This window comes from Callorhinus ursinus, unplaced genomic scaffold, assembly GCF_003265705.2.
Source record: "Callorhinus ursinus isolate GAN/ISIS: 27379988/994484 unplaced genomic scaffold, GSC_fseal_2.0 scaffold38, whole genome shotgun sequence".
In the NCBI taxonomy this organism is placed as follows: domain Eukaryota; kingdom Metazoa; phylum Chordata; class Mammalia; order Carnivora; family Otariidae; genus Callorhinus; species Callorhinus ursinus.
Window position 1 is genome coordinate 2,013,181 of NW_027397100.1, and position 14,264 is coordinate 2,027,444.

The 14,264-nt window shown below is 44.8% G+C and overlaps 1 protein-coding gene across 1 annotated transcript; it reads left to right on the top strand.

The window, feature by feature from the left end:
• Window positions 1-7,057: 7,057 nt before the first annotated feature.
• On the top strand, window positions 7,058-9,665 carry SPINT3 (serine peptidase inhibitor, Kunitz type 3). The gene is made up of 3 exons (XM_073880358.1): window positions 7,058-7,121; window positions 8,826-9,041; window positions 9,542-9,665. Exons 1-3 carry the CDS (start codon window positions 7,058-7,060, stop codon window positions 9,550-9,552), a joined length of 291 nt encoding a protein of 96 aa, XP_073736459.1. The 3' UTR covers window positions 9,553-9,665.
• The last annotated feature ends 4,599 nt before the right edge of the window (window positions 9,666-14,264 follow it).

Consider the following 14,264-nt stretch of genomic DNA (forward strand, 5'->3'; position numbering starts at 1 on the left):
GCAAGGTGGTGTTGGGGAGAAATTTTTATTTAACCTTTAAAGACTCTTCTGGCTAGTCTAAGAAATTGACATGAGACAGTTTAAACTGAGGGCACGAATAGCATGGAGCACTGGGTGTTACACATAAACAATGAATCATGGAACACTACATCAAAAACTAATGATGTATTGTATGGTGACTAACATAACATAATTTAAAAAAAGAATAAAGTAAATATAATTTTAAATAGCAAAAAAAAAAGAGGAGAAAATCAAATTATTTCTGTACATATGGGAGTACCACAGACATGACAGTTTCAAAGACAGAAAGGTAAAATGAGGTCTGTAGGCCCTCCTGGGCTAAGGAATGGTGGGTGTCATGCCAAAGTGGCACATTTTGGAGAATCTTGTCCTGAATCACTTCAACTACATGTTTCACGGGCAGGAGGACCTGAGTTTGGCAAATTACTTAAAGTTTCTGGGCCTTGGTGCCCTCATCTGTAAAATGGTGTTGTTTATAAAATCAACCCCCATTTCTAAGGGTTGTTCTGAGGGTATTTGAGATTAATGAAAGTAGATGCTCAGCTCTGTGCCCTTGGGTAGTAAATGCTCAAAAATTCAAGGTTCTGATTATTATCATCATTATCACACCCCACCCCATTATCACTCCCAGTTGGAAAGTTTGGATCTGATCTCAGGCCTGAGTTGAAATAAATTTCTTGGCCCAGGATGGGGCCACTCCTGCCCAAGGCCCCATGTCAGCAAAACAAAACTTAAACTTTCATGTTCCTGCAAATGCTCTACTTGACCAGAAACACAGTATAGCCAGTCAGCAATCCCCAGAGGCCAACCCAGCTATGGGGCTCTATACTTATTTCCTTGCTCCTTACTCATTTTCTTTCTTTTCCTTGTTCCTCATTCTTTATCCTGTAAAAGCTTCCTGCCTTCTGCCCCACTTTGCAGTTCTCTGGATCCTTAGGGATGGAGACTGCCTAGTTCATGAAGTGTTAAATAAAATTATTTTGTATCACCAAATTGTCTTTAATCATTTTTATTAGTTTTGGGTATGAGGAAGTGATCCAAAGCTGGCTGCGAACAGCCTATGGTACAACAAGACACCCACTGAACACTCTGGGCTCACTGTTCCTCTCATGGTTGCTGAGGACCATGGGTATGTCACTCTCGGATTTGAGCACTGCTCCCTTGTATGCAGCCCTCTGGTCCAAACAGTATACACATATGCACATGTGGATATTGTTCCCAGAAAGGTGCAGGATCCTGGAAAGGTTACAGGACAGTTATATTGACAGTCCACAATGGGTAGCAGCCATTAGGGAATTCACAAAGCCTTGAGGTAAGTCCACAGCATAAACTACTGGAGGGGAAGGAAAACTTCCAAACTCATTTTATGAGGCCAGCATTACCTTGATCCCAAAACCAGACAAAGACCCCATCAAAAAAGAGAATTACAGACCAATATCCTTGATGAACATGGATGCAAAAATTCTCACCAAAATACTAGCCAATAGGATCCAACAGTACATTAAAAGGATTATTCACCATGACCAAGTGGGATTTATTCCTGGGCTGCAAGGCTGGTTCAACATCCGCAAATCAATCAACGTGATACAATACATTAACAAAAGAAAGAGCAAGAATCATATGATCCTCTCAATAGATGCAGAAAAAGCATTTGACAAAGTACAACATCCTTTCTTGATCAAAACTCTTCAGAGTATAGGGATAGAGGGTACATACCTCAATATCATAAAAGCCATCTATGAAAAACCTACAGCGAATATCATTCTCAATGGGGAAAGACTGAGAGCCTTTCCCCTAAGGTCAGGAACGCGGCAGGGATGTCCACTCTCACCACTGCTATTCAACATAGTATTAGAAGTCCTAGCCACAGCAATCAGACAACAAAAAGAAATCAAAGGCATCCAAATCGGCAAAGAGGAAGTCAAACTCTCACTCTTTGCAGATGATATGATACTGTATGTGGAAAACCCAAAAGACTCCACCCCAAAACTGCTAGAACTCATACAGGAATTCAGTAAAGTAGCAGGATATAAAATCAATGCACAGAAATCAGTGGCATTCCTATACACCAACAACAAGACAGAAGAGAGACAAATCAAGGAGTCTATCCCATTTACAATTGCACCCAAAACCATTAGATACCTAGGAATAAATCTAACCAAAGAGGCAAAGGATCTGTACTCAGAAAACTATAAAATACTCATGAAAGAAATTGAAGAAGACACAAAGAAATGGAAAAACGTTCCATGCTCATGGATTGGGAGAATCAACATTGTGAAGATGTCAATGCTACCTAGAGCAATCTACACATTCAATGCAATCCCCATCAAAATACCATCCACTTTTTTCAAAGAAATGGAACAAATAATCTTAAAATTTGTATGGAACCAGAAGAGACCCCGAATAGCCAGAGGAATACTGAAAAAGAAAAGCAAAGCTGGCGGCATCACAATTCCGGATTTCCAGCTCTATTACAAAGCTGTCATCATCAAGACAGTTTGGTACTGGCACAAAAACAGACACATAGATCAATGGAACAGAATCGAGAGCCCAGAAATGGACCCTCAACTCTATGGTCAACTTATTTTTGACAAAGCAGGAAAGAATGTCCAATGGCAAAAAGACAGTCTCTTCAACAAATGGTGTTGGGAAAATTGGACAGCCACATGCAGAAGAATGAAACTGGACCATTTCCTTACACCACACACAAAAATAGACTCCAAATGGTTGAAAGACCTAAACGTGAGACAGGATTCCATCAAAATCCTAAAGGAGAACACAGGTAGCAACCTCTTCGACCTTAGCCACAGCAACTTCTTCCTAGAAACATCGCCAAAGGCACGGGAAGCCCGGGCAAAAATGAACTATTGGGATTTCATCAAGATAAAAAGCTTTTGCACAGCAAAAGAAACAGTCCACAAAACCAAAAGACAACCGACAGAATGGGAGAAAATATTTGCAAATGACATATCAGATAAAGGGCTAGTATCCAAAATCTATAAAGAACTTATCAAACTCAACACCCAAAGAACAAATAATCCAATCAAGAAATGGGCAGAAGACATGAACAGACATTTCTCCAAAGAAGACATCCAAATGGCCAACAGGCACATGAAAAAGTGCTCAACATCGCTCGGCATCAGGGAAATCCAAATCAAAACCTCAATGAGATACCACCCCACACCCGTCAGAATGGCTAAAATTAACAAGTCAGGGAACAACAGATGTTGGCGGGGATGTGGAGAAAGGGGAACCCTTCTACACTGTTGGTGGGAATGCAAGCTGGTGCAACCACTCTGGAAAACAGTATGGAGGTTCCTCAAACAGTTGAAATTAGAGCTACCGTTCGATCCAGCAATTGCACTACTGGGTATTTACCCCAAAGATACAAATGTAGGGACCCGAAGGGGTACGTGTACCCCAATGTTTATAGCAGCAATGTCCACCATAGCCAAACTGTGGAAAGAGCCAAGATGCCCATCGACAGATGAATGGATAAAGAAGATGTGGTATATATACACAATGGAATATTATGCAGCCATCAAAAGGAATGAGATCTTGCCATTTGCAACGACGTGGATGGAACTGGAGGGTGTTATGCTGAGTGAAATAAGTCAATCAGAGAAAGACATGTATCACATGACCTCACTGATATGAGGAATTCTTAATCTCAGGAAACAAACTGAGTGTTACTGGAGTGGTTGGGGGTGGGAGGGATGGGGTGGCTGGGTGATAGACATTGGGGAGGGTATGTGCTACGGTGAGCGCTGTGAATTGTGCAAGACTGTTGAATCACAGATCTGTACTTCTGAAACAAATAATGCAACATATTTTAAGAAAAAAGAAAAAGAAGAAGATAACAGGAGAGGAAGAAAAGGGGAGTATGTCAGAGGGGGAGACGAACCATGAGAGATGATGGACTCTGAAAAACAAACTGAGGGTTCTAGAGGGGAGGGGGGGAGGGCGATGGGTTATCCTGGTGATGGGTATTGAGGAGGGCACGTTCTGCATGGAGCACTGGGTGTTATGAACAAACAATGAATCATGGAACACTGCACCAAAAACTAATGATGTAATATATGGTGATTAACATAACAATTAAAAAATTAAAAAAAAAAATAAACTACTGGAGGACTTGGGTTAATATATTAAGATAAGAAATTCTGACTGCTTTGACCAATGGCACATCAAATTCTAAGTAGGCACAAGTCATTAAAAGCCATTAGGGCATCTTCCACTTTAAAGAAACCTTCTTGTGCAAGGAATAACAGATCAGTTGCAGATGGGAATCTCTGAAGCCAAAGCTGCAAAATTGGTAGGCATGGGTCAAGCACCTTAAAGCTGTCAGAGCGCTCAGCACCTAAATCCAAGATTCCTGTGCTAGGCTAAGTTGGTCATATGCCCATGTGACTGACCACAATAAAAACCCTAGGCACTTGGTCTTCGGCGAGCTTCCCTGATGGGCAACACTTCAAAAATGTTGCACTGGGGGAATGAACACATCCTGTATAACTGGACTGGGGGAGGGAAGCTTGTGCCTGGTTTCCTCCATTCTTCACACCCTATGCTTTTCTCCTTTGTTGATTTTAATCTGTATCCATTTGCTGTAAACTTAAGTATAACAACTTCTGAGTGCCATGAGTCCTTTTCATGAGTTGAACCTGAGCATGGTCTTGGGGACTCCAAACACAAGGAGTTTGCATTGTTATCTCCAAATAGAAACTATAGTCTAGAAAAGTTAAAGAGATTGGCAGAAGTAGCACAGAATGTGAGTGGAAAAGCTGATGTTTAAATTTGTCTGTCTCCAGTGGCTGTACTTTTAACAAGTACTAGAGGACAAGTGAAGATAATCTGACATAATTTATGCCTCTTAAGTAGAAAACTCACCAATTGGGACAGAAAATTTGTTCAAAGCATAATATAAGAAAATCCCCCCCCCCAAAAAAATCTGTGTGGGTCAGTCTGTTTGGGGGCCAACTTAATTTTGGCTCAGGTCCTGATCTCAGGGTTGTGTGATCGAGCCTCGCATCAGGTTCCATGCTCAGCATGGAGTCTACTTGTCTCTCTCCCTCTGCTCCTCCCCCCAACCTCATGTACTTCCTCTCTCTTTCTCTCTCTCTCTCAAATAAATAAAATCTTTTTAAAAATCTGTAGATTTTTAGCACTCCATGTCCCATTAAAAAAATATATATATGCAGGGACGCCTGGGTGGCTCAGTGGGTTAAGTGGCTGTCTTCGGCTCAGGTCATGATCCCGGAGTCCTGGGATCAAGTCCCGCATCAGGCTCCTTGCTCGGTGGGGAGTCTGCTTCTCCCTCTGCCTGCCTCTCCCCCTGCTTATGCTTGCCTTCTCTCTCTTTCTCTCTGACAAATAAATAAATAAAATCTTAAAAAAAAAAAGATGTAGAATGATACCAAAATAACCTTGTTAAGTTACTGGATCTCCAAGAGAAGCAAAGAAGTCTTTAGGCATTCAGGTAGGAAAAAAGTAACCCCTAAGGGAGAAAAACTTTCAGGCTACTTCTTAGCAATACTCCATGGCAGAATTCAGTGGAGCCAGGTCTGCCCAGGTCCCAAGTTCTGGGAAAAGAAAATATGACCCAGGATCTTTTACCCTATCAAATTGTCTTTCAAGTATTAAGGCAATATGCAAAAATTCTCAGAAAATAATACCTGCAAACTCTAATAGTTACTAATAATTACTTTATGTGGTGGAAGTTCACTGTCCAATATGGTAGTCACTAGCCACGTATGGCTGCTGAGCATGTAACATATGGCTAGTATGAATCATGATGTGCCACAAATGTGAAATACACACCAGATTTCAAAAGCTTAGTACAAAGAAAAGTAAAATATTGCATTAACATTTTTATTACATGTTCATCATATGTTGAAATGGCAATATTTTGGATATATTGAGTTAAATTAACTATTATTAAAACTAGTCTTGGGGTGCCTGGGTGGTTCAGTTGGTTGAGTGTCTGACTTTTGATTTCGGCTCAGGTTGTGACCTCAGGGTCGTGAGATCAAGCCCCACGTTGGGTTCTGTGCTCAGCAGGGAGTCTGCTTGAAATTCTCTCTCTCTCTCTCCTTCTACCCCTCCCCCAACACACACTCTCTCTCTCTTTTTTTTAAAGATTTTATTTATTTGACAGAGAGAGCACAAGCAGAGGGAGAGAGAGGGAGAAGCAGGCTCCCTGCTGAGCAAGGAGCCCGATGTGGGACTCGATCCCAGGACCCTGGGATCATGACCCGGGCAGAAGGCAGCCGCTTAACAGACTGAGCCACCCAGGCGTCCCTCTCTCTCTCTCTCTCTTTAAAATAAATAAATCTTTTTTAAAAAACTAGTCTTACCTTTTTTACTTTTTTAAATGCAGATACTAGAAAATTACACTGTAATATATTTCATTATATCTCTGTTGCACAGAACTATAGACTTTGGGGAGGGATTTCCTTCTTTTTACTATTCAATATAGCTTGATCTTTTAAAAATAAGTATGATAATTTATATAAAACAATAAACTCATTGTTCCTAAATTAAATAAATAAAGCAATGAACAAAGAGCTATGTTTTCTCTCCTGCAATGTTGAGACAACTAGCTGGGAGGATCTGGATGGGTACCAGTAATAACGGAATGGAAAACAGCTAAGCTGGTTTCTTAGGGACCGTGTTGTCCAGCCCACTTATTATACAGATAGGGAAACTGAGGCCCCAAAAAGTCACTTAACAGTCCAAGGTCACAAGAACTCAAGTCTACAGTAGATGAGGCTGGGGACTGGCATTCCAGATGCTGCAGAAACACTGACTTAGGGCACTTGCCCAGTAGCCTCCAAGAAGCCCTCTAACGCAAGCGGCCGTGCCTCCAGGTAGACATCCACTTCCTCTGGGCCCACACTCCTTGCCCAGGGTGCTTCCTTTTCCAGGTAATGAAAAGCCAGATACTTCCCTCAACTCAGAGGAATAGGGCCCTTCTGCTTCAGCTGCAGGTATCACTTTAGCCTCCAGCCCCAGCCTAGAACACGCGGCTACTGGCACCATGAAGTTCAGCCCGTTCCTTGTCCTCTGTGTCCTCCTCTGCCTGGTGGGCATCGCCAGCTCAGGTGAGCAGAGAGTTTAAAAAAGAGAATCCCTGACACCCACAGCCTGTGTTTGGGGGAGGGGGAGGTATAGGGTCGGGGGCTGGCTCCACAGGGCCACCTGGTCACTTCCACCTCAGGAAGACACCAGGGCTTAGGCTCGGAAAGAGACTCATCTCTCTGGGGCCAGACCTCACAGATGTCTATTTGATTGAATTCAATCCGCACCAAATTTAATTTTTATTACAAAGCAATACACGTGCTGGTCTTAAAAAGACAAACGATATGGAAATGTGTGAATTTAAAAAGTGGGTCCCCTATTTTACAGAGCCCAAATCATCTTTCTTCTTCCCCCCCCCCCCAAATAATCCTTCTTTCCAGACTCCTACTCCCAGGATTCTTATGAGAGAAAATAAATTTTCATAGTGCTTTGAAAAGATCAGGTTCTGAAACTTGGCTGCACTCTGGAGTCACCTGGGGGCTACCTGGGTCCCACACTCCCAGATTCTGATTTAATTAGCCTTGGGTAAAGCCTGGTCATTGGGATTTCTTTCCAAGTTCCCCGAGAGGATTCTAATGTTCCACCAAGATTGAGAATTGCTGCCCTAATGAAAGACCTTGAATTCCCTTCCCAGAATGGTTTTTTCCTCATTCTAGTTTAGGGTTCTCCCAGGATATGCAGCATGTCATATCAATTGAGGATTCCCAAAATGGTAGCATGGAGCAGAGATGACCCATGAACTCATTGTCTGAGGGCTGCTATCTTTTGTCAGGGAGTGTACATATCAAAGCAGGGTGTATTGTATCCCATGAAAAGATACATTGGGATCCACAGCCAATTAGTGGGTGAGGGTGTGTGTGTGTGTGTGTGTGTGTGTGTGTGTGTGTGTGTGTGTGTGTGTACACACGTTGGATAAATCACTGATGTGATAACCAGAGCCAAATGTGAAAGGATTTAAAATAATAGGTGATTCAGTAAAATACATCCATTTCTTTATTTTTTCATTACTCACGGATACTGAAGATTATTTAGTGTAAATCTTTTTCCTAGTTATAAAAAATGATACTTGTTCATTGCCATTTAAATGACACTAAAAATAATTAGATATAAAAGTCACTTGAAATTCCACCACTCAGGAAAATTACTACAAATACAGTGGTGAACAACCTTCTAGTCATCACTACATGGGTTTATAGGTATATTTTACATCAACGGGACCATTCTAGATCTTGTCTTTTGAAATTTGATTTTTGTTCCACAAAACTATGAACCTCTCTCCATGTTGATGCATATAGATCAGCACTATGCTTATCAATGACTGCATATAACCTATCAATCCCCACTGTTGGTGAGCATTGATATTTTTTCCAAATTATGTGTTTTTTTGCAATTATAAACAAAGCTACCTCAAATACCTTGAGTCAAGTTATGAGAAGCTGTAGCATGCAGAGCCTGGGATTTGAAATTGTAAGCGGGTTTAAACCCCAGGCTTCAACTGACAGGTTTTATGATTCTGGGAAGATGACCAAACCTCTCTGAACCTGTTTCTTCATTTGTGGGGGAGGGACAGTAATATCTACTCCATAAGGTCATTTAAATCATGCAAAAAATGGCAAGCACCTAAGTAGGGTGCTTGGTGTAGAAGATGTGCTTCTAATAAAAAAAAAATTATCAGTTCTTTAAAAGGACCCCTAAGTGACAATACCTGTCCTTCCTCACACCTACAGCCCATCTCAAGCAAGAGGTTCCCTGGGAGCTGTCCCAAGCCCTGCCTGCCGTGTGTCAGCTCCCTCCAGCGAGGGGCCCCTGCAGAGGCGTCTTCTCCCGGTACTTCTACAACGACACGTCCAGTGAGTGTGAGCACTTTGCCTACGGTGGCTGTCAGGGCAATGCCAACAATTTCGAGACCACGGAGATCTGTTTGAGGATCTGCAAGCACCCTGGTGAGTCCTCTTATAGAAACAGGAGAAGCAACGCTGGCGATCGGGTGGTGGTGGTCGTGGGAAGGGAGACAGCATGGTGGAGGATGATGGTGGGGTCATACCATGGTAATATTACTATGAGAGGCGATGGGGATGGGAATAATCAGATGCGCCACCAAGAGGTGCCAGTGTGTTTGGTAATGGGGGTGCTGGGGTGGAGGCAGCGAGGCTGTGGTTGACGGCAGTTTCGATGGTGAAGATGAAAGCAGTATTGGTGAGTAGTGAGGCTTTTCTCTAAGTGGTGGTGCTGGCCAAGCGGAAGTTACCAGTGTAACCTTCACGGGGGGCGATGGTGTTGACAGAAGTGAGGAAGGTGTTGGTGGCAGTGATCAAGGTGGGAGAGGTGAGGAGGCCTCCGGTATGGTGGCTGTTGAAGGGGGTGGGTAAGGAGTCTAGCTGATGGCTCTGGCCCGAGGCCACCTATATGCCAGCCAGGAAGGAAACTGTCATCTCTGTTACAGAGACAAGGTAAAGAGCAGCTGAAGACCATGGCTGCATCCTCCTGGCCTTGACTGAAACCTGGCTGGGCCTCCTTTCCTGCGCTCAGTCTCTGCTTGGAACCCATCCTGTAGCCCTCCAGGCCCGGGTCAATAAAACATTCAAAGTCGGGGTGGCCTGAAGCCTTCTTATGAGGGCCCTGGGCCCGTCCTCATGAATTGCTCACAGCCACCTCAGCTCTCAAAGGTGATCAAATCTGCCTCACCCCCACCCCTACCCCTCAGGCCCTCATTGTTCTGTGCCCTCAGAAGAAGGGGGGGTGGGGGCTGCTGAGTGGTGCAGTTGGTTAAGTGTCCAACTCTTGGGTTTGGCTCAGGTCATGACCTCAGGGTCCTGGGATCGAGCCCCACATTGGGCTCTGCGCTCAGCGTGGAGTCAGCTGAGATGAACTCCCTCTCCCTCTCCCTCTGCTCGTTCCCTGCTCACACGTGTCCTTTCTCACTAAAATAAATTTTAAAAAACGTGTTTAAAAAAAGAAGAAGAAAAAAGTTGAGAACAAAGGACACAAGTTTCCTATCACCTCCTGACGGAAGCCAGACTGAATGCAAATTTGGGGATCTTGCACATCCGTCCCCAAATCCCAGCCACGTGCTCTTTGCTGCCTGAGGCTCTGCTGCTAGCCCTACTTCTACCCTTCCTGTCCAGCAAGAGCCATGTCCTAGAGTGTGGAAAGAGCCAGAAACCCGGGGAACCTTGGTCAGCCAGTTGGGAATTTCCCTCCATGCAGATGGATCTTGGAAAAATGAGGATTTTATATATTCTTTCGATTGTGGTACAATATATACTACATAAAATGCACCCTTTTACCCATTTCTAAGTGTACGATGGAGTGGCCTTAAGTATACTCACATTGTGGTACAAGAATCGTGACCATCCAGCCCCAGAACATTTTCATCTTCCTAAACTGAGACTTTGTGCCCATTAGAACTAACTCCCTGTTCCCCTTCCCCAGTCCCGGGTCACCGCCATTCTACCTTCTGCATCTAGGAATTGACTGCTCCAGGTTCCTCATATGAGAGGACCCATACAGTATTTGTCCTTTTGTGCCTGGCTTATTCCATTTGGCCTAATATTTTCAAGGTTCATCCCTGTTGCAGCCTCTGTCAGGATTTCTTTCTTTTTTAAGACTAAATAATATTCTGTTGTTACATAATTTTTGGCATGCTGGATGGCATCTGCCCTGACCATCGCTGCCACCTCCCCCATAAGCCTCTCCTGCTGTCCTACGCGTATTCCGGCCACTCCCCCTTCCTTGAAAGAGAAACTGCTGCCCAGGACCAAACAGCAAGACTAGAACCCAGAACATGGACTTCTCAGACTAGACCCCTGTCCTTGGTGGCATCATTCGTGTCCTTCGTGTACCTGTCCCAAATACATACCTATTTGAGGGAAAGGGCATGTTTTCCCCTTAGTTAAAAACATGCAAGAGAATAGGAAATTATCTGAGAATTTGAGCTTTGGAAGATTAATCGAGGACAGCCTTTGACTGGTATTTGAAGTAGTGCCTATGCTCCGAAACTTAGACATATTTAAAAATATGGTAATAATTTTAAAGTAAAAAAAATGTAAATACACACGCAACTAAAAAATTTAATCAGTTGCTCAGATCAAGTCATGAGATGGGACAGTAACTGAGCACCGCTGTGCAAGTGACAATTAACCATCCTTTTCTCTCCCTTCCCTGGATTTCCTGGATCACAGCACTTATTCCAAAGTGTTTTAAGTGTGTTTATTTATCTCTGCCTCTGCGCTGTGAGCAGGGCAGGGACAATGTGGAATGTATGTTTTGTAAACGACTTATCATATAGTAAGGAGTTACCAGCAAGCATTGAATGAATCAATAATTTGTGACTTAATTCTTGAATGCATGGGTTAGTAGAATCCAACCCACACCCAATCCAATAGTCTGTCCCAGGGCTCTTCCAGCAGAACGTATCCCAAACTCAATCAATTTCTCCCCCTCTGCTGCGATCACCCCAGTCTGCCCTTCCTGATACTCTCTCACCTCTTCACTGGCCTCCCAGTGTCCATTCTTACCTCCTACAGTCTGTTCACACAGCAGCCAGAGTGTTCTCTTAAACATCAAATTCTCTACTACCATGTGCTAGTTTTCCTGTCAGACGGTAGGTTCATGGGTCCTTACTGCACCAAAATACATGCATATGTATGTAAATAATACACAAAAAGGACCACGCATGGACCAATGGTGAGAGTATCATGAAGCAAGAACTATTAACCGAATGTGCATCAGAAGGCCAAAAAAAGTACACAAGCAAATAAACAAATGCAAATCCAATTCCATTACTCCTCAGCTTCCCATCACATGTGGAATAAAACCTCGCCTCCAGGGCCCTCTTCCTCCTGGCCCCTGCCAACCTGTCCAAACTCACCCCGTCACCCCCTATCCCCAGCTCTAGCTACTGCGACTTTCTTGTTTTGTAAACACACTAAGTAAGCTCTTGCTACAGGATGTTTGCACTTGTTCTTCCATTGGATTTCGTGTTATTTTCTCCTTCATTTTGCTTGGGTTCCTGATCATTCATCACCTTGTTAGAGGTCTTGACCATCCATTTCATGTTCCCACTGCTTTCCTTTTCTCCAAGGACATAGTGCTACCTGGGCTTACACTATATACTTATTAACGTAGCCAAGTCTTTGTCTCCCTGGCTAAACTGTTAAGCACCACAAGGCAAGCATTTGCTTTCTTATTCACTAGTGCCTAGAGCAGTACTGGGCACAGGACAGATACCCGACACGCATTTGCTGAATGAGTAGACAGATGGATAATAGAAGTGCCAGACAGACAGATCAGAGGTTGGGTGAGTAAATGAATGAATGAATGAGCATACAGCCTCAGTGCGGAAGTGAGAATGGTCAGAAAAGGCTGCACGGAAAGAGCTCTAGGTCCGGGACAGAGTCGGAGCATGAGCTGAGGCAGGGAAGCCGGAAAATGCAAGGCTGGTTGACTTTGCCTCCCTCTCCCGATTCCCAGCACCCCTAGCTCAGGGCAGGGGCGCCACTTCTCAACGTGAGAACAACATGCCTGTCCCACTGCGGGTCCAGAAAGCTGAGGCCCCCCCAGCCACCTCTCCAGATCCTGGTCACTGGGGGTTGGGAGGTCGGGATCTGGGTGCCCCACTGCTCCTCCCTGAGCCCTCTAAATGCACCAGGACAGCTATTGCCAAGCCTGCCTGAACCCCAAGCCAGCTGTCTCTCAGCCTTCTTCAGAGAGGACTGGCCGTGCCGTGTCTCTGAGGTATCCTAATAGGCACGCAGAGTGATGGTGAATAACAGTAATAGTTGGTCATGAGGAACTGTGCCTGGTGTTGAAGGAAGACCTGGAAGGAGACTAGTTCTTCAGGGCAATTCTGCTTCTGCAAATCTCCTTCATCTACTCACTCACTCACTCACTGCTTTTCCCAGGGGAGCCCTCAGAGAACAGAAGTTCCCCTCTCTCCCCCCAGTGCTATGCCCAGGGCAGCTCCACCAGACAGCCCGAGCCAGAGCCATTCGAGGGGAAAGCAGACCTCACAGTGCCCTGGGGCCCTGACTAACCTGGCCTTCAGCACCTCTGGCCCTTCCCCCCAGATGCCACTGCTCTGGGGCAACCCTCTTGGAGAAGGCCAGCGCCAGGCTTACACTTGAGGACCCCCGACTGAGCATAACCGGAAATGCCCAGGCCCTGAGTGCACGGACAAGGTTAGATGGTCCTGGTGTTGGCATAGCAAGAATTTCAAGGCTCAGAATCCAGATGTTTGGGTGACCTGGCTTGCTTAGCAGTCAAATTACTGTGTGATATTCATACACTCATGAACTCATTTTCACTCAGCAATTACTGGAATGCAAACCACATGCCAGGCTCTGTTCCAGGCACTGAAGCCACAAAAGGCAAAAGTCCTCGTCCTTATGGAGCTTAATAATTAATAAACAAGATAAGTAAGACAGGTTGCACGTTGGTGGTGGTGAGAGTCACAGAGGAAAAGACAAGGGCAAAGGAGGGAGCTCGTAGCTGGGGGCAGCAATTTAAACAGGTGTGACCAGGAAGACCTCATCCATAGATAGCACAATAGTGGGGGTGGAAAAAGGAGCTGGCTTCTGGATTTACTTTGAAGGTAGAGCAGAGTCATTAACAGAGCATGCATGACATGTGAGCAAAGCATCAAGGATGGCTCCAGGGTTTTTGGCCTGGGCGACCGGGAAGATGGGCCGACCACGGCTGCATGTGTTGGGGGTAGTGGGAGAGAGTATGGGGATGCTTGGTTTTGGAGATATTAAATCTAAGGTGCCTTTAGATGTCCAAGTGCAGCCGGCAGGTAGGCAGTTGGGTGAATGAATCTGGAATTCTGGGAGGAGCACGAGAGACATGGTGTTGTCAGTGCACGGATTACGTATGACGTGGCAGCGGAGAGGGTTCCGAGTGCTGACTGGGCTGGGGGTATAAAGCACAGCCGGGCCACAACTCTGTTCTCTCCCCTTCTTGGCAGGCATCCCGCTCCATGCAGGCCGCCAGGACCATGAGCTTTGGATATCCACCTACCTGCCCACATGCTCATCACATCTACACCCTGTTTATTCACTGCTTGGAAGAAAAACTCAAGTGAAGGCATCTTGACCATGTTGCTTTTGCCTGCGGTCTAGATGAGCTCATCACCTCCTTCCTATACACACCACACTCGTACATTCTGG

Excerpts from the sequence above, each read along its gene's own strand:
- SPINT3 (XM_073880358.1), top strand. The coding sequence starts at position 7,058 with ATGAAGTTCAGCCCGTTCCTTGTCCTCTGTGTCCTCCTCTGCCTGGTG. Across the intron at positions 7,122-8,825 it reads GGTGGGCATCGCCAGCTCAG|CCCATCTCAAGCAAGAGGTT; the intron begins GTGAGCAGAGAG and ends TCACACCTACAG.